Source organism: Tiliqua scincoides, chromosome 6, assembly GCF_035046505.1.
Source record: "Tiliqua scincoides isolate rTilSci1 chromosome 6, rTilSci1.hap2, whole genome shotgun sequence".
Classification (NCBI taxonomy): domain Eukaryota; kingdom Metazoa; phylum Chordata; class Lepidosauria; order Squamata; family Scincidae; genus Tiliqua; species Tiliqua scincoides.
In genome coordinates, this window is record NC_089826.1 from 86123264 (window position 1) to 86149508 (window position 26245).

The 26245-nt window shown below is 43.5% G+C and overlaps 1 protein-coding gene across 5 annotated transcripts in view; it reads left to right on the forward strand.

Annotated features, from left to right (window-relative positions):
• Positions 1 to 26245, forward strand: part of ATXN10 (ataxin 10) — a 69142-nt gene that overhangs the window by 5589 nt on the left and 37308 nt on the right. For all 5 annotated transcript variants that reach the window (XR_010794679.1, XM_066632653.1, XM_066632652.1 and 2 more), the window contains exons 3-5: positions 9276 to 9358; positions 19021 to 19117; positions 19389 to 19553. Coding sequence is in view for 4 of the 5 variants with exons in the window: in XM_066632653.1 (XP_066488750.1) it covers positions 9276 to 9358; positions 19021 to 19117; positions 19389 to 19553 (345 nt within the window). In the remaining variant the exon portion in view is untranslated. The remainder of the gene's footprint in view (positions 1 to 9275; positions 9359 to 19020; positions 19118 to 19388; positions 19554 to 26245) is intronic.

Sequence of the window (26245 nt, forward strand, 5' to 3'; positions counted from 1 at the left end):
TTTGAAACCCAGCAAGGCCCGGAGATCTACCAGGGGGGAAGGAAGCATCTGACAGACACCCCCTTTAATGTATGGAGCCCCTGCTGGAGTCTAGTCTGTTTCATCAGTTTTGTTGCTGCATGCCTGAAGAGCAGCTAAAGTGTCAGTTTCAGTGTCAGTTTAGTGTCAGCTAAATATGTCAGTTTCGTCTAGTCACTAGACGAAACTGACATATTAACAGTTTGGAGAGACAGGGCTCTGCGATCTACTCATTTTGCCTCGCGATCTACTGGTAGATCGCGATCCACCTATTGAGCACCCCTGTTCTAGGCCCTCTTGGTGCATAAGTGTGTACACTAAAAAAAACATTAAGAGAACTTCATGCTCCCACTCTAACCTGATGCAGTGGGGTGTGCTCAGGCCCTCGGACCACAGAATGCTGAAGTAGCAGTTGTGGGAAACAACAGCTGAAATTTTTTCTTGAGGTGGGTGGGATTGGCCTGACCTAGAGTTTAACACAGTGGTTCCCAACCTGTGGTATGCAAAGGTAAGGGAATCATTAAATTGATGCAGGGCTGTTATGGAGGGTAGAGATTTGACAGTGTCGGCAGTGACAGCACTTCTGGGTTTGCGCTGCTGCTGCCTAAGGAAAAAAGAACTTTTTGAACTTACCTATGTTGTGTGGCAGCTGGAGACACTGCAGAACTTGGCTTCTTGCAGTCACCTAATACAAGTAAGCCCCCAAAGCCCTTTTTTCCCTTAGTTGACAGTGTGATCCTGGAAGTGCTGTTGCCACCGTCACTGCTGAATTGCCACTCCTTAAGGGGGAATATAGTGTTTCTCACTTCCCTAGGGATTGTGACCCCCAGATTGGGAACCACTGCTTTAACAGCTGGAGGTAGGTGTAAGGGTTGAGGTGGTGGAATATTTTGTTGCATATCCCCCCTGCTGTCTCTTGAAACTACCACAGCCTGTTAAAATAGGTTAGTGTTGTTATCCCTCATCATTCAGGTGTGGGGGAAGTGGGAGGTAGAGAGAAATGGACTTGTCTGAGATTACCTGATGAGTTTTGGCAGAGGTGAGATGTGAGCCAGGAGATCCTCAATTCAAAACTCCGTGTATTGGCTGCCACACTATATTTAGTCTTCCAAGTCTTGTTCACAAATAAAAGTAGTTCACTGCCTTCTATCCTTGTCTGAGGCAAAGCACAGTTTTGCCAACTTGGGGCTGAACTGCATATTATATCAAGCATATATAATTAGATATTGTGTATTCTACCTCCCTTTAAAAACAACCATGGGAGGAAAGGAATCCAGATCAAGGCTGTAGAGTGAGGGATCTGATTCAGATCAGGCCTCTTTGCAGTTGCTGTTTGTCTGAAGAGGGGAGCTGTCATAGTGGGCAAACTTTGATGTGCTTCAAACTGGGGTTGGCAGTGCATACGAAGGAATGGGGAACAACAAGCATAGGATCATCAGATGTCGGGGTTCCCCGCCTCCCACAGGTCCCCAACTTACCCAGGGAGAAGATTTCTGGGCCAGAGGATCAGGGAGGAAGCCGGTGGAACATGGGGCCACCTCCTCATATGCTGCCTGGGCCCTCCTGTGGGCGGCAAAGTGCAGCAGAGGAACACTGTGCGCCGGATCCCCTGCTTCTCCCTCCAACTTGGAGGAGGGAGGGGGAAGACAGGATGCAGGCCATTCGGCTGGTGGGCAGCCACCCCTCCCCCGCCTCAGGGGAGAAGGGGAGCACTCCATCGCCCAGCCAGCTGGGACCTCCCTTGCTGGGCAGGGCACCTGGCTATGACATTGGGAGCCCACAGCTGGACCTCCTGATGTCATCTGCAGAGCTACAAGACCCAGGTGGGCAGGGCCAGCCCACCCCCCCAAAGGCAGAGACCAGAGCAGAGGCAGCAGCCTTCCTAGCCATCTCAGGAGCAACCCTGGCAGCTCCAGGTGAGAGGAGGTGGGAGGGAAACAGAGAGAGGAAGGGGAGGAGTTGTGGTGATCCCAGGGGAGGGCAGGCCCAGAGACACACCCTTTTTGTCCCATGCCTGTGAAGAAAGGGGAGGGGCCAAAGGGGAGGGGTCTGCCCTACATAAACCTGAAGTCCAGGGATGACAAGGCAGTTGGGAGTTAGAAGAGCAGGCAGGAGGATCTACTGACAGCAGCCCCTGCTTCTGCCTCTGGCAAATGCTGCCAGCCCAAAGAGGGGGAGCTGGGTGACACAACCCCCCTTTCTTCTGGTGAACTAGTCTGAGGCCTCCAGAAGGGGGTCCCCCAATCCCCCCCACAGGGAGGCCTCATATCAGGCTTTGATCAAATTGTGCCAAATGTAATTTGGCGTCATGTCTGAACCAACTTGATTTTAAATATTGTGAAGTGTGCCATGCCTCAGAGTGATGTAATTATCTGGATAAATTATGGTGAAGGTAATGGTGAAGTGAAATTCATGGAAAAGGCTAGGCATACAATTAAAATAATTACATTGACTTTTATTCTTCAGAATTACAGTCCAGAAAGCTTCTGTTCTGTGTGCAAAAATTGTTTCTGTATATCTTGGGGTGTGTGTGTAACAACATGTTTAACTCCCTATTCTTTAAAATGCAGTTTAGTGAGTAGTTACTGAAGCAAGTGGTATAAGCCCAAATACTCAGTTGTATTCAGAGACATCTGTAGGAAAGGCATTTTGCATTACCACACAGCTGCAATAAATGTATTGTAATATTGGGTTATGATGGAATAGGGAGAGTTAGATGTTCATATTTAAACTTGGAATGTGAACAAGTTGACTGGGTGTCACATGGATTGGTTTGGGAGTACCCAAGTGTTCATGTGTGTTGCTGTAAGCTGTCCCATGGTCTCCAGGGGGCTGGCAGGGCAAGGTAGACATTTCATTAAATAATACCACATTAGAAAACTGTTGGGGGTTCAGGGCGGCAGGTGTGAGAGGTCAAGGTCTCCAATGCACAGCCATTCCCAGCGTCCCACTATTAGGGTAGGCTGGATCACTCAGCCAACTTCTGGGCTAAAGAACCCTGGTGAGTGGGCTTCCTGGAGCCTGGGTACTAGGGTGAGGAGGGGTAACTCTCTCTCTTTTCAGGTCTTTTTCCTTTCTGGTGGCAGCAACCACCCCTTTTGTTTTGTTGGGAAGTAGAGGTGGCCCATCCATTAGGTGAGGTGGGTTGTATCAGTGGCAGATGGGGGGGGGTTTAGAGGGTGGCAGGTTTGCATCGTCCTTTACCCTGAGTCTGTTGCTGCCACTGTGTCCCTCCTGCCTGTAGTGGATGCAACCACATTGATTTGCTTTCCACTTGTTAAATGTGAACAGAAAGAGGATCTCCTTCCTTGCTCAAGGCATGGTTTCTTCCATTGCCAAAGTGCAGGACTCCTGTCTTCATTTACAGGGGCATTGCAGATGAAAGAGCTCCTTTATTCACACGGTCCCTTTAACTCAAACCAGAAGTCCTGCACTTTTGCAGCACCGCGATAAGTGTGGTAAGTGGCTGCTTTTCAAAAAATAATTGTGCAGAGCTGGTGGACCCAGGTGGCACTGGTTGCACCGCTGTTGTTGGGGAGTATCCAAGGGTGCAAATAAAAGGTGAGATGTGTGGGCCTTGTACCTCGCTTCTTAACCACATATGGTGGGCTGTGACAGCTCCACCTGATCACTCATCATCAAAAGCTAGCATGGTATGGATGAGGGGTTCTACTCTTAGCCTAAAGATGCAAGTTCAGGAGAAGCTCTATCGCTTGAGTCTGCCAAATGAATTAACTGACCGCAGGGCTGCATGCTGAAGAACTCTTTGTGGGCTCTGTTGAGCACAGTGGAATTTATTTCCAGTAATCTCACAGAAGATCAGGGTTTTAATTCAGGTATCATTACATAGTAAAAAAGTCAGATGAATTTAATTCGAATCTTGAAATTTGCTGAACTCGGGGCTAATATTTGCTGCTTTTAAGAACCAACCCGAATGTGCAATGTTCCTTGGAACACTGTCTTTCTTTCTTCTGTCGACAGGGGTGGGAGGAAGTTGGTCTCTGTCATTCCTGTTTTACGGTTGCTTGAGTGCTTTGTGTGGTTGAGCTGTTAGGGAGCAAAGTTGTCTTGTGCAGCAAACGGCAGGCATCAATTTAGTGCGGTACATTTTATGTAACTTCAGAGTTATAAAGCTGCTTGTTGCCAGTCCTGGATGCCAGTAATTGCCTCAGTCATTGCGTAAAAAGGGAGTAAAATGAGGAGTTATTCCAGTTTGCCTTGATGAGCTGAACTAGTTTGCAGGAACATATTTTCATCCTGAGGCGGTGGAGGGGTGTGTATGCCTGTTACATATGTGTATATATATTTATATTGGAGTAACAGCTTGGTCAGCGTTTTCTTTTTCCATCTGAATTCATGCCATTTGCATTTGGTATTGAAATGCCATAGGAAGGATGCCATTCAGTCATACTTATGGACAGTTGCTACCTAATCTAGAGCAGGGGTGTCCAAAGTTTTTGGCAGGAGGGCCACATCATCTCTCTGACACTGTTTCAGGGGCTGGAGAAAAAAAGAATTAATTTACATTTAAAATTTGAATAAATTTACATAAATGAATTTATTAGAGATGGAACTTATATGAATGAATGAAGGTCTTGCAATAGCTCAAGGCCTATAAAAAGCACAAAGCAAGGCTGGCCTTTTCTTTGTTGCTGCTACTGCATCACAGATGTGAAACAGCAAGCAGTGGAGGAAGCCCTCATCCCACAGCTCACGCGAGATGTCAAACAGTCGCCCTCATGCTGAGAGCAGTTGCGTTGGGCCAGTGTGGGCTCCAGCAAGTCTCCAGAGGGCCAGAGGTTCATTGGAGACTGGGGGTTCCCTGAGGGCCACACTGAGAGGCCTTGAGGGCCACAAGTGGCCCCAGGGCCGGGGTTTGGGCACCCCTGATCTAGAGCTACCTCAGCCCTCTTAAACTTTTCATCATGGGCACATTTAATATCAAGTACAGAACTATTTGCACAGTTTCTAACACATTTATGTTAAAGGATAAATGGAATTTTATACAGGTCCAACCTTTTCATCCTTGGATTTTTCATCTGCGGATTTAACTCAACGAGAGTCCCCTGACCGGAAGATCCAGAGGGTGTTCTGTAGTCTCAAGACGCCTCTCCACATCTCAGAATGCCTGTGGGAGGTGTCTAAGATACACTTCTGGTTTCCTCTGAGATCAGGGGAGGCCTTCCTATGCCTCAGAACCCCTTCCGGGCGCAACAGGAGGAGATCTCTGGTTGCATCTGCAGGGTACAGGTTGGCTGACCCAGCGAATTCTGTTCTCTGCAGATTTTGGCATCAGCGGGGCTTCTGGGAACCTCTGCTTGTTCTGAGGTTGGGCTGCATCTTGGTAGCTCATGCTTTGTGTTACCATTTAAGCAGCAGAAGGTGGAGGTCTTTGGTGCTCTAGGATCAAGTGTTGCAGGATGTGTATGTGCAACCTCCTGATTTTAGAAATGGGCTGTGTCAGAATGCCAGATGCAAGGGAGGGCACTAGGATGAGGTCTCTTGTTATCTGGTGTGCTCCCTGGGGCATTTGGTAGGCCGCTGTGAGATACAGGAAGCTGGACTAGATGGGCCTATGGCCTGATCCAGTGGGGCTGTTCTTATGTTCTTATTAGGTGCAATAGCTCTTTTCACTTCATTCTTGGAAATAACTTTAGAATGTACCTCCTCTTAACCTTGCATGAAAAGTAGATTTGGGAGGGTTATTCATGTTGTCCTATATGAGTTCACCTCTAGATCGCTAGCTTTATAGCCAGCCTTCTCTGGCACCCAGATTTTCTTGTGCGCAGGGCCATTTTTGCAACAGAATGACCTTCTCTGCACTGCCCAGTCATGAAAAGATGGGATGTGCACCCTGATGGCCTAGTACTGCTATCTGGGAGTCTTATGGCCTGGACGCCTTTAAAAGGGGATTGGACAAGTTTCTGGAGGAAAAATCCATTACGGGGTACAAGCCATGATGTGTGTGCGCAACCTCCTGATTTTGGAGGTGGGCTATGTCAGAATCCTCTGGGGGCTGGGGATAAGAATAGGCTCTCAGTTTGGCTGTACTTGTCGTAAGAGGCGACTAAACAGCCACCGGGTAGATGGGATTCGTCAGCCTGGGAAGGTAGCTCATCTGAGGGAAGGAAAACTCTGATCCCAAACCTCCACTGCCTTGTGGCTACATCCAGTTATGGAAAAGGCTTCAGGAGTCAACCTCGAGGCAAAATCCGGAGCCGGAGTCCCTGAGGCAGTTTGTGGCTGAACACAGTCACGTCCTGGCAACTCCTGCGACGCCACTGGAACCAACCGTATTGGCCTCTGCCTTTCCATTGGACCATTTCAGCGACGTGGAGAGGGGGGATTTGCTGCATGGGTAACAGCCTATCCTCCATACCTACTTTACCAGGCTTCACGCACTGGAGAGGACACTCTGTTCCAGAACCACCATTCAGAGCATGACACCATAGTCTACCGAGACTGAAGGATGCCAACAATATGTCAGAATGCCAGATGCAAGGGAGGGCACCAGGATGAGGTCTCTTGTAATCTGGTATGTTCCCTGGGGCATTTGTTTCCCTTCCTTTCATTTCTGTGGTCCTAGGGCAACTGGCAATTGAAGCAGAGTTTTTGTCAAGTAGGGAGTGGGGAACCAGGTTCCCTGCAGCTACTCTCTAAATTATAACTGGAGACAGGATGGTCTTGTTTTGGATATGGTGCAGGGAGAGAGTAGGTGATCCTTGCTCCTCTAGCCAGTGGTGGAAACCAGAGTATTCTTCTTTGACTTAGGTGCCACGTTGGCTATTTTGTAGAAAATGACACTTGCTTGTCTTGGTGAAAAGCATCTGCTGCCTGTCTTATTGTAATTCTAGTTTGTTTCATTGGGTGTGGCTGTTCTATTATGTTTTTATACTGTAAACCAGGGGTTCCCAACTTTTTATTGGCGGCTCCCTTGACCTACTGGCTGCAGGTCTCTATTAGAACTACAATCCTATATATTGTATAGGGTGGCATATTTTTTGTGAGGATTCAGTGGCTCCCCTGGCTGTTTTCTGTTGCTCCCTGGGGAGCCGCAGCTCACAATTTTTTTAAAGAAACAGTATATAAGTGTTCACCTAGTTATTTAAGTTGTTTGTGGTGCACAGATTGAAAACAGAACAAAATGTCCAAAAATGTATGTGTTAACTCACCTGAATGCAGTCATTACTCTCACAGGTGTGCGGGTGAGGGGCTATTTTAAAGCTTGAGATAATGAATGTATCTTAGCATAGGATATAATTGTTGCATCTTTTTCTTGTTTCTGGTGAATCACTTTCTCATGGCAGTACTTGCATTCAGAGTAGTTGATAACAAAGAAATTGCCTACTTGGTCTGTAGTCCTACTAAAATTTAGTGGATGTTTTCTTTTGTTTTTATTGATTTCTTTTTAATGTGTGTTTCTTTGTTTTAACTCACTTTGTGTGCAGCCTTGGGAGGCTTTTAAACTGGAAAAATGGGGTAAAAGTTATTTTAAAATTTAAATGGATACATTTTGGGGCTGGCTGTTAAAATATACTTTATGCCACTTATTTATTTATTATAAAGATGTATAACCCACCCTTCCCCAAAGATCTAGGGCATCTCACAGCATGAGAGGGGTTTGGCCTGCCTGACTTTTTGCTCCAGTGCTTGTTGGCTCCAGAGTCTTTAGGCCAGTGGTTTTCAAACTCTCCGGGAGTTTGAAAACTACTGTAAGTCCTTGTGGGGGTGGGGAGGCAGTAGGGCAGGGGGAAAACAGCGACGCGATCCCCAGGGTTGCACCGCTTAGAGGGTTGCAGGGGCTTGGGTGTACTTACCAGAGCCTCCTGCAGCCTCCTGGGGGTTTGGGGAGTCCTGCGCGACTGTCTGCAAGGCTCCCCGAAGCTGGAAAAGTGAAAGTGGAGTGATTGCGCTCCACTTCCGATTTAGCAGAAGTGGGGCGCAATCGCTCCACTTTCACTTCTAAAGCATTGGGAAACCCTGCAGACAGGGATCTGCAGCCCTGGGGATGCTACTGCCGCCGCCGCCTCCTCCTCCCTACCTCCTGGCTGCCCCTGCCCCTTAAGGGGGCAGAGGCCAGGGCCCACAGGCTGAAAAGCCCTGCTTTAGGTGATAGATATATTTTTTTTAAAATGTTTTAGTAGTTTTAGGCTATTTCAAACTTCTTGTCTGCCAGGCTGGAGATTTTAGGAATGTAATTATTTGACTCTTTGAATGAATATAATTAGAATTGTTTAATTTCTTTGTTTACTCAGTGCACATGCATTTTTGTTGTAAGTTTATAAACTAAATTGTTTACTGTGCTTAAAATTGGAGTATTATTGATAGACTATTGTGGTACTTTTTGTCAATTTATATTTCCCTCTGGATTGATATTTTTATATTGTTGTACCTGTTGAACTTCCTTTTGAAAACAAAAGTTGGGTACAAATATTAGATGGTCCAATCCTATCCTTACCCCTTCACTGGTGCAGCCTTGCCAAAAATGGGCATGCAGTATTCAGCAGGGAGGGGGAGCAGGTTAGGAGGCTTCAGAAGTGAAAGGGGACACTCCACATGACTGTCTTTGGACCTGCCCTAGCAATTTTGCTAGTTCAAGTCCAAGGAGAGAAAGGGGGTTAGAATCTAGCACACACCGTTGCTGCTGGGTCTGCAGCCTCTCCACCCCGTTCTTCCCCCTTTCCTGCCCAGCCTCACCTTAGTCATGCTCCTGTTCCACCCTCTCCGCCTCCCCTGCTTCTTTACCTTCCTTGATGGGCGGCTGGAGATCCGCTGGCTCAGGTGCAGGCTCCGGCCGTCCCACCGGCAGTGCTTTACTCAGCGTGCTGTTGCATTGCCTTTTACAATTAGCACTGACTGCTTTATAGCAGTTGGCGCCAGTGAAACTTGTGTAGTGCTGCTCCTATCCCCGAAAGTTCGGGCCATGACTTAAACTTGCTTCAGTCTGCTATTGTCTTGGATAACAGTCTCTCATTTTTTCGACCCTGTTTTCTTCCCAGCTTCTTTCTAGTTGTTGAGCAAAAATGGTGTCTACAGACCCTCTATGGTCTGCTCTGTCTCTCTGCAAGAGGAGGTCAAGCAATCCTTGCCATGAGGCTTCACCACCACAAACAAATCCTTCTCAGTTCATTACCTTATGGATAAACTTTCAGGGTCTTTATGTAGACAGTTTTATAGTCTTGTTTAAAATGCTGGTTTTGCTTCTTTTTTGTTTTGAAGAGAATACTAATGTTGAAATTGTTTCTTTCTGATAATAGGAACTTGGGTCTGATTGATGCATCTGTCCACCTGGTCCTGTTGCTTCAAAAGTTAGAAACTGATCTGGAATCATTATTGACAGGTAAGATATTGTGAGATTGACCTGCAGCCCTGGACACAAGTTAATAAAAGTTAGTAGCTCTGATGTATTTACTCACTTTCTCACACATGCCGAAGTTAAGTATATATTTGACAAAAACATAATGCCTTCTCTCAGGTTTAAAAAAAACTCTGCCTCTTGAAGGGGATTTTGATTGCCACAAGGGACCAAACGGGTCTGTTTAGAAGCCTCCATACTAAAATGAACTTGATTCTTTGTGGAACCGTCTCAGTAGTACATTCTGTACCTACTCTGTATATTTCCTATAAATAGGGATTATTTTCTGTCCTTTATAAAAATGGGTTAATGAAAGCTGGGTGGAGGTACTCTGCAGAACAGGGATACTCAAACTGTCGCAATGAACTTCCTTAAGGTGGCAGACTTATCAGGGAGAAAGCCAGAGACTGAATTGGATCTTGGCTGGGTTTTTCTCAGCAGTGGTAAAAGGATGATGCTCAATATTTTTTCTTTGTTGATATGTTGAGCTCCATGGAAGGGATGGTTTGCTGTTCTAACTGTGACATCATTCACCTAAATTAGTTGCTGGTTACTTTTCTATTTCCAAACTCAATTTAAATTTGAAACTTCTGATAATTATGAACAAAGCTCTAACTTTAAACATGTTGCACTGTCTTCATGAGGGTTTTTAAAAGCTGCAGTTCATTTCGATAGTAACAGTCTTGGAACCCTTTTAATTGGGGAACTGATGTTGGCAGAGCCATGGTTTTCGCATGTCTGTGTCCAGTCCTGTTAAATAACCTAATTTGGAAACTGTTCTCACCAAGAAAAGAATGCACATTTTGAGAGGAAAAGAGAACTGAATAATCTTGGTGCACACGTGTGTTTTTCTCTAATTTCATCCAGTAACATCTATTTTAGGTTTTCATTGTGGGATTGGTAATGTGGGTAGGAAAGTCAAGTCAAGAGTGTCCTACGGTTTGGAACTGGTAAGAAAAACATTGAAGTAGTGTGTCTTGTATGCCTGGCAAATGCTTTTACCACTGTGGCTGCCTTGTAGGGAGAAGTTTATTTTAAAGAACATCTTAATGAATAAAGCAGCAGTAAAGGAAATGCCATGCAAAGTGCTGTGACTTGATATTGGGCAGCCATATTGATTTATTTCACTGTGTAAACTGCTTTGTGAGCTACTCTTGTTGACAAGCAGTATATAAGTGCTTATATAACCTACATCAATTGCGTCCCTCTCATTTTGGGGTTTGACCCCCTGAGGTGATTCTGACTCAGGAGGAACCATCTTGGGGCTGTCATGGTGAGGTTCCTGGGTCTCCTCATGGGGCATTCTTCACTTTGGCAGCTGGTGTTGGTTGCAGAGAGTTGGCTCTTCCTCCTTTGAGTTTGAGTCCTAGTTGTCACATGAGGTTCGTGGCCATGACGCAGCCCTAATTCATGTGCTCAGTTATCCCTGGCAGTTATGTCCAACCAACATTCCTTGATTGGTTAGTGTTCCCTAGTACTCTTATCTTTGCAGTGTTTACAATAAGATGCACTGAGCCTGTATAAGAAAAGTGGGGTATAAAGGCCCAATCCTGTTCAGTTTTCCAATGCTGATGCAGCCATGCCAGCATGGTGTGTGTTGCATTCTGAGGTGTGAGCGCAGTCATGGAGGCCTCCTCAAAGTAGAAGAATGCTTATTCTCTTACCTTGGGGCTGCATTGTGGCTGTATCAGTGCTGGAAAGTTGGATACGATTGTGCCCTAAATCTTCTTAATCTGATTTGTGCTTGTGATGTGAAATGACCCACAGAGATTGTACTGGGATAAATGTTAGATGGTATAACACTTGGCATGTTGAAGGAAGATACTTCATTTATTCATTCATTTCTATATTGAACCTCCCCATTTGGGGGGGGGGGAGACACAACATAAATTTTATTCCCAGGATTATTGCAAAAGGGCAATTTAATAATGATTTTCTTTTAGTTTTGAGACTGGAATGTTTTCCTTGATTCTTACTACAGTTTGTTTTGCAACTAAGATGTTTGTGATGCTAATTTATATTGACTTTTTGTAATTCCATAAAAAAGGGGGCAGATTTGAAGCTATTTCTAAGGTTGCTTTATCTTTCTCTCTCCCTCCTCCTAAGGCAATAGTATAGTATCAGTATTTTGTTACCATGGTTGAAACAAGACCTGTAATTACTTTGTCAAAATAATATTTATAGTATTTTCTGAGAATAATTGTAGGAGCATGACGAATGTATTGTACTCATCAAAGTTTTATGTAAACATAAGCATGTGTTTTTTTCAAAACGTTACTGGTACTTATCCCCTGGGGGCTGGGGATAAGAATAGGCCCTCAGTTTGGCTGTACTTGTCGTAAGAGGCGACTAAACAGCCACCGGGTAGATGGGACTCGTTAGCCTGGGAAGGCAGGTCATCTGAGAGAAGGAAAACTCTGATCCCAAACATCCACTGCCTTGTGGCTACATCCAGTTATGAAAAAGGCTTCAGGAGTCAACCTCGAGGCAAAATCCGGAGCCGGAGTCCCTGAGACAGTTCATGGCTGAATGCAGTCACGTTCTGGCAACTCCTGCGATGCCGCTGGAACCAACCGTATTGGCCTCTGCCTTTCCATTGGACCATTTCAGCGACGTGGAGAGGGGGGATTTGCTGCATGGGTAACAGCCTATCCTCCAAACCTACTTTACCCCGGCTTTGCGCACTGGAGAGGACACTCTGTTCCAGAGCCACCATTCAGAGCGTAACACCATGGTCTTCCGAGACTGAAGGATGCCAACATACTGGTACTTAGATGCCATGCCTTCTCTCTGTAAAAATAATATCCCTCTGACCTTTTAATGCTAGCTGCACTGGTGCAAGGTAACTTGTCACTTTTCTGATGCTAATATTTATCCTTCTTTTTGGTCACTGATGCAGCATTGTAAAGCATGTTTCAGTTGGCCCCTTTGCCCCTCTTAAAAAAACACAACTCAGACTTTATCTCAGTTTTCAACCTTATTGTATGCAGTATTGTTAGTGCTGGTTTGTTCTACACATTTTAAAAAATGTTTATCTTTCTTAAATGGATAGTATGGTAGCTTCGTTTTATGGCAGTCTGGGTTATTTTTAATAAAGCGTGCTGCTATAGGGCAGCTTCCCTCTGGTAATGGGTGTGGCGCCTCTCTTCTCTGCCTGGAAGAGAGCCATCTTATATACATCTGCATGAGGAAGAGGTGAAGAAGAACCAGGAACTTTGCCTCAAGGCAGGGTCTTGCTCTCACAGTAACTCTGTCAGTGCCACCTGCTATCATGCATACTCCTCTAACACTAGTGGCTTCTTCAAAAGAGATAGGACAGGTGGCACATAAATTCTCTTTGGAGAACTGCCAAAACCAAGTCAGTGTCTACAAGAGGTAGGACAAGAGCCATAAGTTTCATGCCAGTTGAGCAGCCAGTACTGGAATCTTCTTTCCAGTTACTTGCCAGATGGCCTTAGCAGAGTGTGAGATAAGGCAGTTGTGTAAGGATGGAGCCTTAACACACAAAGCCTTCCACTCTGCAGTTGCAACTCTGCAGTTGATCATTGGGGTTGCTGTGCTTTATGAACCTGATTGCCACAAACCACAATGTCCAAGTTTCAAAAACTTTGCAGCTGAGCTGGACATGATCCCCATTCCATAGGGGCTGTTTTTCTAGTTCCATGGGAAAGTATTCTATGTGTGTTCTCCCCTCGCCTTCCTGTTCATCACCAAGGCCATTAACAGGACACACCACAGCATCACCCAACCCTGAATGCATCCTGATAGCACTATAGTGGCCAAAGGAGGACTGTTTTGTGTCTTGGGATGGCAGAGTATCTTTACCTCCTTTTCTGCTCAGATCTCCTCTCTTAGAGTCAAGGCTGAATGTTTCATCACAATCTCAAAACATAGAAGCTAATGGCTTCTGAAACCTCTGCTGGCTTTGAAGTTGAGCTAAAGGACATCCTGGCTCACTCAAGAAAACCCTTGACTTGGAAGATGTCTTCAGCAAAGTAAATTCTTCTGTGCCCACATCTTGCAACCTAAGGATGTCTCTATTCAGGACATTCTGCAATATGGCATTCCTCTCAAATTTGCAGGCTTGACCAAGGCTTCTTCAAGAGTTCATTTTACCACCATCACTGTCTTTCATCTAGCAGTAGACAGTGGGCCCAATCCTGTCCAACTTTCCAGCACTGGTGCAAGTGCAATACAACCCCAAAGTAAGGGAACAAATATTCCCTTACCTTGAGGAGGCCTCCATGACTACCTCTCCACCAAAGGCTGCAGGGCAAACCCCACTGGCATGGTTATACTGGCACTAGAAAATTGAATATGATTGGGCCCAGTGCCACCATTTTTTCCGTCACAGAGCTCTGCAGAGCAGTGTGATATACACCAGTGATCTTCAACCTTTTTAATACTATAACCCCAATGAATGAATGAAGTATTAGACTGGGGACCGACTGCTGGCCTTGATCTCTCTAACAACCTTCTGAGGTAGCAACTGGAGCAGTGCCAGCCTTAGGAACTTCAGGGCAAGACAGTGAGAAGTGGCTGTGCAGGATTATATGAAGAACTCAGTGTTGATAAGTCAGTACTATTGCTGAATTGAATCCAAGACCTCTCTTGCACAGTCTTTGAAAGGTTGCCACAATTCTCCAAATGAGGTTTTGCAGCCTCACTGGGGTCCAGATCCACAGGTTGAAGAACACTGATCTATACCATTGCCCTACATAAAGCACTGTGTACAGGACACAAGGGCAAGAGGTGTGAACTGTTCTGCAGAGCATTTTCCTATAACTGACTTGTACCCTTCTCCAGGTAAAGAAGAAAGCTAGCTGTTGTGCACTGTGTGTGATGCACAGAAACGACAGAGGAGATAGACAGTTTGCTTACCTGCACCTGTAGTTCTTTGAGCAGTCCTTTGTGCAAACACAACCACCTGACCATCCTCCCTGCAGGTCTGGCTTCAATGGCTGGAGTTCCTCTTAACTAGGACAATTTGAAAAAGGAGAGTGGTCCTCAAAGAAACGTGAGGGATGGGGAATTCTACCTGTGTTTGAGGTGTACAATCCTACAGGAGGTTTCCCCACACTCGCCAGATGTCTGAAACCTTTTGAAGTAGGCTCTGCACATATGCAGAGCTCCATTGCGTGTGTCTACCCAGAAGACCACTTGGACTACCGTTATAGGTAAGCAAGCTTTCGTCCTCCATTTGCTCCAGATGTGAATGTTGCTTTCTTGCAGAATACTTTAATAATTACCATCTCAGTAGTCCTTGGGGTTAATAAAAGCAATCGTTCCACTCAAACTATTTTATGCATTCATTTTTTAACTTAAGCTACATGAATTCGAATACCATATAGTCATGGAATACAGTGACTGGACACCATGAATAGCTCATAGTGGGTGGCCAGTCTTGTTCCCTTTTTTTTCTTGGTTGCCAAGTGTGGTTGAAGTTCAGATTAAGCTTCAGACCACGGTCATTTCTGCTGGTCTTATGCAGTTATTCTTATAAGGGTTTCTGTTGTCTGATTATGTGCTTAAATGAAACAACTTGTAAAGGAAAAGCAATCTTAAGAAATTGGTATTGATCTGAAACCTATGCGTGGTTTGATAGTAAACACTTCCTTCAGGGATCTGTTTTTTATTTTCTTTCTGCTTATACACTAGTTATTTTTAAACTACCAAGTATGAAATGCGCAAATGATGATGAAGTCAGCTGATTTCGGCACCTGAAATCCTCCAGTGGATCAAACTAAGGCTGTGGTTTGATTTTTCTCTGCTGTTTTTTTATTTTACTGCTAGCTTTTTTTATTTGAAAGTATTTTATTTATTAGTATTTTTTATTTGAATTTAATTTGTTTTGAATGTATAGGTATCCCTCCCACAGTTCTTGTATCCGCAGTAGCAGCAGGAACCTATCTCCCCCCACCAGATATGACGCTTGTATTTGTTGGCTATCTTGGGGAGTGCCTTTTGACAGAAAGGTGGCATACAAGTTGTAAGACAGATAGACAAATATGACCTTACTTTGAGATTCAGTAGACCTAAGCCTTCTAACCCAAATCCTAACCCATTTTCCTGCACTGACATAAGGGCAGTGCAACTTCGAGGTAAGGGAACAAACATTGCCATACCTTGAGGAGGTCTCCATAACTGCCCCCCAACTGCAGGATGCAGCACTTGCCCCACTGGCACAGCTATGCCAGTGCTGGAAAGTTGGTTAGGATTGCGCCCTATGTTGTATAATGTAGATAAAATCTTAAACCTGAAATGATTTGTGACTGAATTCAACCAGATTTTGATATGAGAAAAGCATGTGGAACATGTTGCTACATGTCGCCAATCAACATTTCTTTTTCATCCTGAGTTGGCCACGTTTCCTATCTTAAATTGGTGTGGTATGGCCTAGAGCGCATTGTGCTCAAAATCATGAAACCTGCTTATCCACTGTGACCTGATTTGTGAGTCTTCCTTCAGGTGCAGAGTCATTGATCAGGGTCATTGATCATAACTGTTCTGGAGGTAATCTCTGTCAGAAATGAAACAGAAAATTTACTTTCCTTTTGAGAACAAAGCTTCTAAAATGATCATTCGTTGTACGTCACCTGGCAATAAAGCTGGTGGAGTGTCCCATACTTCAGCAGGCTCCAGATGTTCGATGGGGCCTTGAAATTATGTGAAAAAAATGTTCTGCTGCTTGAAAGACACTTGGCAGAGAGACCATGTACAACTAGACTGGACTTCCAAGGCAGTTTTTAAGGTGGCATGGAAACAAATTGCTTGCTTTGCCAGCTTCATGTTGCCCTAACTGAAGAACATACAAATGAATTGCTGGACAAAACCAATATCTAGCAAGTCCATTATTCTGTCACTGCAGCCAGCCAAAGCTCATAGGCAGGTATGAAAGTGAACCTGGTTTCCTTTCCTGGTTTCTTCCTGCCAGTCCTGAACAGTGTTTCAAAATCCTGGTTAATAAGCAAGAATGTTAGTTTGTGAACTGCATTTGTCATTGCTGCTGAGGTAACACATAGCTCTAGTTAAAATAGTAGTGAATAATTTGCTGTAGAGAAAGAGGGTTAGGTGGGAGTGAGCAGATAATCTCATTCCTAAGCATGGTAAAAATGCTGTTGGTCTGCACTGGTCTTTCTTTTTGGGAAAATGATACTGGGATAAAAAGAAAAAAACCCTTCGGTTTAGGAGAAGAGTTAAAATTCATTCAAAAGTACAAATTCATTTCATACATCAGAAAACATGGAAATTGTAAGTTAAGGAGCCCGTGCCTGCTGAATCTCCTTGCTATGTGAGCAGTGAATGCATTGTACGTGGTCTCTATCAGGGAGGGAATATAATTTGTTTACTAAATAGTAATACTAAATATTTCTGGCTGAGGTGGTCCACTCTACATTTAGGATCCCTTTGGAGAACCCTGGAAAGAGCACTATCAAAGGAGTGGCTTTATTTGGAGGTAGAGGCATTTGTTTGTTGTCATGATCCAAGATGGCACTTCCCTGGGGTGCTGAGAAGATGGGGTGTCACCATCTTGGAACATGCAGTACCCAGGAGAGTTGGGAAGAAGAGGCTGCCAGGGACATCCTACAGCAGCCTTTAAAAATACTCTTTGCCTTTTCTGCTCCCTACATTGAAAGGGGAAATAGCATGTGAGCAGAACAAATTTGTTCTCAACTGCCTCTGAGAGTAGAACTAGACCCAAAGGGTACAAACTGCCAGAGAGGAGATTCGGGCTGGACATCAGGAAGAAATTCTGGACAATCAAGCTAGTTTGGCCGTGGAACGGATTACCAAGGGACATGGCAGATTCTCCCTCACTGGAGATCTTCAAGTATAGGCTCGACAGGCACCTGCTGGAGATGCCCTAGGAATATTTCCTGCTACAGGCAGAGGGTTGGACTAGATGATCTTGTGGATCCCTTCCAACTCTGTGATTTTACCCAATGACCAGGTGTGTGTTAAACTTGGCAGAGATCCATGGGGTGTTGGCCACATGCCTTTGTTTTATCTGGCGACACCAGACAGGTTTTGTAGATAAAGAGAAGGTTGTTTGTTCATTATTCTGGGTCCCTATCCCTATCATGTATAAAATGCATGTATAAAATGCTTGCGGGTATAGCTAGGCTCTGATTTAAATAAACAAAGTCTTTCCCCTCTGGGTTCACTTCTAGTACTGGAGGGGAAAAGAAGAATTTTGATTACTGGCCTGTAAAGATGCAGGTTGCAGGAGGGTTCTGCCCTCATTTGCTTTTACTAGTGAATGCCCATCCCTGCATGTTTCATAAATATTTTCAGGTTTAAATGGAATGCCACTGTTGCATTTGTCTTCAGAATAATTAAACTGATATGGTTTGGATGGACTTGCCACTAGAGGGGGCTGTGCTACATTTTAAAAATTGGTTACACAAGTAAGTCTTTGAATGGACTCAATTTTCTGCAATCCACTCTGGTGTTTTCAAATCATTTTTTTCCTCAGTGTCTGTCTGTATGTATGCCCTACTAGTGAAGATTTTTTTCCCATGCATCTAGTGAATTGGTCTGTAGTTAGACTTTAAAGTGCTACATGATTCTGTATGGTTTCCTTGCACAGAAATATCCCACTTGCTTGCTGCTGTTTTGGAAAGATGAAACTGGCAAGGAATTCATTGAGATGTACTATAAATACAACTATAGAAGTAACTTTTTAAAAATTGATGAAATAGGTCTAAAGAAGGCAAGACAGATACAGTACAGTACTTCTCATTTTTCATGTAAACTGTGAACTACCCCTGCACTGAATTTGCAAGACTTCTTTGCAAGTTAGGAATTCTGGGGGAACCATGTTTTATTTTCCTTTTTGCTTTTGTGAGTAAGGAATAGTAATAAACGTGCCCTTGCGATGTTTTATTGTGCTGTTGACTCATTTGACTGGTTAGCCAAGTTTCTGTGTTTTCTTAATAAAGAGCAACAAACTTCTAGTTGCAAACATTACTGTATCATTAAACTTCGTTTCTTGCCATTAGTCTTCCAGATGAGATTAATTTCTCTTGAAATGTTTGTTGTTTGTGGCTTTAAAGATACTTTAATATTGGGACATAAAGTATGTCCCCAGAGAAAAAGCTGTAGAACAAGTTGGTGTAAGAAGAGCTTATATTCAGCTTATGGTTTGGTGATAGTAGGAATTTCTAAGATTAGTCATAATGTCAACATTTGCTGGAGAAATGAAATGTGCCTGAAATTTTTCAAACCTATAGATTCGCATTGTTTTTTAAGAAGTGTTTGGGGACATGTAATATTATTGGTGATTTGTGATTACTGCAAAATACTGATGAACATTTCTTGACATGAGTCTTCCAGATGAGATTAATTTCTCTAGGAATTTTTATTGTTTATACTGAGCCCCATGAGAAGCACTATTTGATTCTTTCTCACCAAAATGACTAGGTAGCTGCAAAATTTAAACATTTTTCATTATTGAACAATGTTAATGTATGAAAGAACATAATTTGCAACGTGTAAGATTTGGTTACAAATTGTGATTACAAACAAGTAGAATTGTAGAGTTGATTATAATTGATTGGTAGTTTAAAGTGTGATGTATCAGTGGATTATACTAGTGTAGATCTGTATATCTTTGATTAATTTTATATTATTTATTTGCCCTTTAGCGCTTCGCTGTAGTCTCCAGTATCTTGGAAACATGGCAACAGGAAACAGAGATTCGCAGGAAAGGATTTGGAAGCTGGCTTTCCCTTCTGTTTTCTTGTAAGCATCTACAAGTATTTTTTGTAACCCAAAATGTTGTTATATGCAATTTCATGGTATGGCATTACTTGCAAGTCTTGCAAGTTAAAATACTTTGGAAAAAGCAATTAGGTTTTCAGAGAGCAGGAGTCATGTCCTAAAAAAATCTTGTTTTAGATTTGACTGTAGATTGCAGGATCATTATTGTGGCATACATGCAGAAAGTTCTAAAATATATGCAGGCAGGTATGCTGTACCTAATAATTCTCTTTCTGTCTCTCTCTTTTTAAAGGAATTGCTTAAATACTCATGATGAGAAAATCATTGCCTATTGCTGTATGGTTCTTCTCACTTGTCTTAACCCTGAGAGAATGTTAGAACTTCAGGAAGGAAATAATTTAAACATAGCCCTTGCTGTTCTGCAAGCCTTCAGAAGATACCCGGAATCAGAATGGGTGTAAGTATCTCTGTCTCTCTTTTTAACCTTTTCCCCTCCTGTCTGTTGGGCTGTACATCAGGTACAGCCAGGCTATACTACTGATCAACTGCACCAAATACTCTTTCCCTACCCAACCAAATTCCACACCCTAATCACAATAGATAATTTGAGGGATGGGCGGATTGGAAATGGCATTGCATTTCTTTATTTATCCAAAAATTTATATACCATCTTACTACCTCTGAAGAGGCTCCCAAGTTGACTTACAGCTTTTAAAAAAATACAATATTGCACAGTAATAAAACTCTCAGGCCAGTGCTGGTCTCTATAAAATCTGGTGTTATAAACTCCCTCTGGCTCGGGCACATCTTCTTCCATATGCCACACACCCCATGTAAGCCCCGGCTCTAAGGTTCTGGACACTGGACAACTCTAAACTCCACTGCGTTTTTGAAATGTTTGTTTTCTACATGTAGTGATTTGCTGCTGTGTGAAGGAGCATTCAGTCTTGCAAGTTCACACCTGCAGTGTTGTGAGCCAGACACAGGATTATCACCTCAGTGAGAACTAGACTGTGGGCACCAGGGTGTCCCTTGCATCACAAAGCATGTGAGAGTAGGTCAGGGCAACCCCCCAAGCTGGTAGATGAGTTTGGAGGTCTGGCTACTTGTACCTCTACACCTGTACATTCACGTGTACATTGTCTTTAGCTTTTTCCACGATAGCTCACTTTTATGAGTAAATGTAAAGGAACACTCATTCTGTGTGATCTGATTTAATTGATTTACATAAATTTAATTGATAGTACATAAAATTTTTGCCAAGTAATCAAGCTCCAATTATCACTTCGCCTTATCTCCGGGTCCATCAGAGGGCAGTTTTTCAACTCTGAAAAGTTTAGGTTCTTGCTAAAGCTAAAGGTCATTTGGTTTTGGTTTTGGTTCTTGCTAAAGGTCATTTGTTTCTATAGTAACTTTCCTGGAAATTCCAGCCAAAGTTAACCTTTTATTCTCCTGCAACCTGGTTCCTTTTTGCAAATGCATGCATGCATTTGGCAGAGGTCTCTTTTTTTCAACACCAGGATGGGATCCTCCTTACATTTGAATTCTTCCATATAGAATTCTTTGAAAAGGTCAACAGGCATGTGGTTGTGGGAGAACCCATGGACATTGTATATCTGGACTTTCAGAAGGCATTCGACACTGTCCCTCACCAAAGGCTACTGAAAAAACTCCACAGTCAGTGAATTAGAGGGCAGGTCCTCTCCTGGACTGAGACCTGGTTAAAGACCAGGAAATAGAGAGTGGGTGTCAATGGGCAATTCTCACAATGGAGAGAGGTGAAAACGGTGTGCCCCAAGGATCTGTCCTGGGACTGATGCTCTTCAACCTCTTCATAAATGACCTGGAGACAGGGGTGAGCAATGAGGTGGCTAAGTTTGCAGACAACACCAAACTTTTCTGAGTGGTGAAGACCAGAAGTGATTGTGAGGAGCTCCAGAAGGATCTCTCCAAACTGGCAGAATGGGGAGCAAAATGGCACATGTGTTTCAATGTAAGTAAGCGTAAAGTCATGCACATTGGGGCAAAAAAATCAAAACTTCACATATAGGCTGATGGGTTCTGAGCTGTCTGTGACACATCAGGAGAGAGATCTTGGGGTGGTGGTGGACAAGTCGATGAAAGTGTCAACCCAATGTGCGGCGGCAGTGAAGAAGGCCAATTCTATGCTTGGGATCATTAGGAAGGGTATTGAGAACAAAAAGGCTACTATTATAATGCAGTGTACACATCTATGGTAAGACCATACCTGGAGTATTGTGTCCAGTTCTGGTCGCCGCATCTCAAAAAGGATATAGTGGAAATGGAAAAGGTGCAAAAGAGAGCAACTAAGATGATTGCTGGGCTGGGGCACCTTCCTTATGAGGAAAGGCCACGGCGTTTGGGCCTCTTCAGCCTAGAAAAGAGACGCCTGAGGGGGAACATAATTGAGACATACAAAATTATGCATGGGAAGGATAAAGTGGATAGAGAGATGCTCTTTACACTCTCACTGGTTCATAGATGAATTGATGACCAAAAACTAGCTATTGGTGGGGCATTCACAGCCAACTAGCTACCTCCCTTCCTGCCTTGCTGGCCCTGCAAAGCATTCTGGAGCAGGACCTGCCTTTTTCTGCCGTTATTCCATTCTTTTTCAAGTACCCCTAAAGGTCCTGTTGAGTGTCCCTGGGAGTACATGAATACCAGGTTGGGAACCACTGTTTTCCTGGTATGTTGTTTACAGTGCACTTACTCTGATAGTGTTTACAAAAAGGTGGTGAAGACCAGAATGTAAAAAGAATAAAAATGTATCTTATGATCTTTTACTATGTGTTTAATAAATTAGAGACTGCAGTTCTCAGGTAACAATTAGTGGTAGGTTATTTTTCAGTCAAAACTATAGTCATACACCCCCCTAAGTTTAACCCCGACTTATCTGAGGGTCATAGAAAATTCCATGATATTTTTTTTGGCTCAAAGCCTGACCTCGACTTATCTGTGGGATCGACTTACAGTTGGGGGTCTGCGGTGAGTTGTGTCTGCGGAAGAACTGAGTTAATTTCCCTGATCAGTCGTGATGTTCACTGGTGGCCTTTTTGCTACTTGCTATTGTACAATCTTGTTCTCATTGTAACACTACAATGTTGTTACAGTTGGCTAATATGAGATAATCCTCGGGATTTATTTTAAATACTTTTTACTATGTTCTTTTATGCTCAAAACACTTAACAAATCAATAAAAGATGAGAATAGCAAATGGCAAAAAGCAGAGGAAAATACAAGTGCACCTTCAATTAAAAATAAATCCAATCCAATAACCACCAGCATAAATAGCTCTAAAATGAAATTTGTCACCAACCAACATCGCTTTCCAAATGCTTCCCTGAAAAGGTGGGTGGTTAGAACTAAACTACACAGCAGAATAGCAGCCCAATCCTGAGCTTGTGTGGCTGTGGCGGCACAGAAAATGGCTACCATTGCATCCTACGCGCCAACAGCAGCCGCGTGCGGAACTTCAGGAGAATGGGACTTACCCCTTCTCCCGGGTAAGGGAAGTAGCCCTGTAATGGGTAATGTAAGAGCGTTCATGTCGGGCACTGAGCCCCACACGAACACGCAAGATCCAGTGGAGCAAAGCTCCTCCAGTCCCACCACCCTCCCTCCCTGCTCCCTCCCCCTGGCATGCCTCCCACCCGCCTGCCCTCTCCCTGCCTCCTGCCTCCCTGTCACGCCTCCTCCCTGCCCTCTCCCTGCCCTCCCCCCACCTCCCCCCTCTCCATTACGCCTCCCCCTGCTCCCACTTTCCTCTCCAGCACTGGCCAGGCTTGGGCTAGCACGGGCGCTCGCCCAGCATTAGGCCTTGCAAATGTGCCTTACAGCACGTTTGTGACAGTGCGCGCCAGCAGTAAGCCAGTGCGTCAAGCCCAGGATTGGACTCTAAAGTAGCAAACTCAGATTGTTGGTTCTGGATTGTTGCACTTTGGACTGTAGGTGGGAAGTCATCCTCTGTCTTGCAAAAATATCATATGGGTAGTAAGCCAGAAAATAAGGGAAAGGCCTGTTTGTGCTACAGCTTTCCTCCAAACGCTTCCTTTAACACTGATTCATTGTTCATTAGTTCCAGTGTGATTGACAGCACTTCTAGCCAATGTGGATAGTGCATTCTGGACCAGTCAACTCCTGTTTCCTGCCTATTAATAGTGTATTCACAGCTCTTTTTCATGCAACATTTAACCTTCTAGAATGTATACCTCATATTATGAGAGAGATCACAGTAGTTCTACATACAGTTGAGAGTGCGTTTTTGCATGAGGAAGCATTTTAAAACATGACCCCGTACCTGCATTGTGAAATGCAATAATCCAGAGTTCTACCACTTCAGTTTACCTCCTCATTCTGTTGATGTGTAGATTGAGTCTTGCATATATGCTCTGAACAATAATAGTTAATGGAGTTTGCATCCAGGTAAGTGTGAATAGGATTGCAGCCTTTGGGAAGTTGGAAATATAAATATGGAAATATGTTTTTATCTTGTTTTTAAATCATGTTTTTAATTGTGTCTTTAATCATTGTTGTAAGCCGCCTTGGGTCCCTTCGGGAAGAAAGGCGGGGTATAAGTAAAGTAAATAATGATAGTTATGTTTGGGGACATTTTTTTAAAAAACAGATCAGCGACTGCTTGGAAGGATTAGGAGGGTTCTTTTATTTTGTCGTATGGTAATGTTTGAAATTTTTTCTGTTTGATGATGTCACTTCTGACCATGACATCACTTCCAGGTTAATGACATCACTTCTAGTGGGTCTCAACAGATTGTCATTCTAAAAAGTGGGTCCCAGTGTTAAAAAAAAAAAAAAAAAAGGTTGAAAACCACAGATCTAGAAGGTTGTTGCTAAACCTTCTCTGGGAGTTGATTACCAGCCTTAAGTCACTGCTGGAAAATGACCTTCTGTTTGAGCTTCTTTGTCAGTGAATCCTCTGTGTAGAACCCCCACCCCCCAAATATCTTCAAAATTTTGTGTTTGGAAGCAGGAACAAAAAGGGACCCGCACAGCAAGAAAGTATCTCTGTCTGTGCTACTGCTCCTATCTCTGCCTCTCTCCAACAGTATTCTTGCAGGGTTTTCCTAGAGCACTCTGGTGAGGATCAGAGTGGCAGCACCAATGGGGAGGGCGTAGTTGGATTTAACAGACATTTGGCAGTAATGGACACCCCTTTTCCCATTAGTCTGTGAAACGAAGGGTTGACTGTGTCTTTGCAGGGTACTGAACTCCTAGATGCATTAAAATGTTGTTGAGACATTTTCTGAGAAGCAGGGCAAAGTTACATGTTAACATACAACTTTTCACCCAATGTGTTTTGGCTGAAAAGGGTCAAAATGTGCTGTGTTTTTCATCAGGCAGTTGTGAAATGTTCTGTGTAACCACAGCTTTTACACCATCTTTTTTTAAAATAACACTTTATAGTCTTTACAAGCTTTTAAAAGTTTTTTGGTAGGATATAAAATTAGTTAAGCTCAGACTTTAAAAATCGCCATTTGGTTTTGGTGGCTAACATTTTTATACACTTTCTCTTGTGCCATCACATGCAACCTTTCTCTATCTCTCTCCTTAATTTCTGTGGATAATGTCTAAAAAGGAAAACTATTTTCTTCAGCGTAGGAAACTTTAGGAGATCAGGAAGACTCTTTTTGTGGTGGTGTATTTGACTGACCCTATTTGAGATCTTGTTTTGCTGGGATGTGACAATATGTTTCTGATAATGGGGCAGCTTTTCATCAGCTAGACATAAGTAGAGCTTGGTCCTGGTCCAGATGGCTGTGTGTTGCTGACAGAAAGGACAGCTTTGGAATAACTTTTTAAATAATGCATTTTACAAGGATAAAAAAGTATTTTTTCATTTAAAAAGATTTCCATCTCTGAGATATGTTTGGCAGTAGCACTCTTCTCTGGGATCAAGCTGTGGATGTTCTACTCTTGAATGTGTGAAGGACAAGATACCATCTTTATTAATTGCAGGATGTGGAATTATTTAGGCATGTTGTGGTTGTAGCCTCAGTCTCAGCCTCCCCATCCCCAAAAGAACATGCTCGGGTTTGTTTCATTGTAAAGAGCCATTTTTCCTATAACAATGGAAACAGTATGAGTTTTAATATAGTAGTAGTAGTAGTAGTAGTAGTTAACAATGATATTAAAAAATGTGTTGGTGTGCTAAAATCTATTTGAGAGAAAATCTTTGCCTGTCCAAGGGGGAAATAAATACATCCTTTTAAGGTTCAGAGAGCTTGTCTGGCTTTCTTTAGGTATTGTTTTAAATGAAATAATGTTTGGACACACACTCACATACTGGCCCCTGCAGATATACCAGGCTGCAGTCCTGTCCACTATTACCTGCAAGTAAGCTCCATTGATAATAATGGGACTAACTTCTGAGTAGACATGCATAGGATTGGGCTGTCAGTTTATTCATGTCCAGGGTCAGATGCAAGTAGAACAGTTTGCAGCATATTTGAAAGTAATTTTTAAAATGTGAAACCATTTTTAACTTGGCCTTCAGTCTTTAGATTTCTGATCTTTTGATGCTAATGTGGGTTTAAAGCTTCATTTTTGCCCCCTAAACTGAAGAAATCTGGATGTTGGTGGAGAAAGATAAGAACTACGGACAGTATATATTTCAGGTCTCCCCTCTGCATGTGAAAATCCCTACCAACTATAACCGTAGATTCCCTCCTCCTGAAGCTTTGGGGTCAGGAGAGATTTTTGGTGTGACTGAGTGTAAAGAGACGTTCTCAGTCCTGGCCTTTCCCCCACAGCTGCTATCGATGTTGGGGGGGGGGGAGAAGGAGAAATAAACAGAAGCTTTCACAACAAGTTCACAGGTGCATCTGGCTTGACAGCAGGTAAAGTACTTGCATGAATTGTAAAGATCTGATCCTTATAGAAGTTGTGATGGTGGCAACTTTAGCTTATAGACGTGAGGGTGACTACTGAAAGAATGACTGTTTGGGTTGTGAACTACTGGCTTAAGCCCCAGTATTAAGTTCAGTGTTCATGATTGTTATGAAGTGATGCAGATAGTTGGGCAGCATAAGTACTGTGCCTGTTGCATCTAGAGCAGACTTTAGTAATCAATTGCCTGGTTTGTGACCAAGAATCGCTTAAGGCAATAGT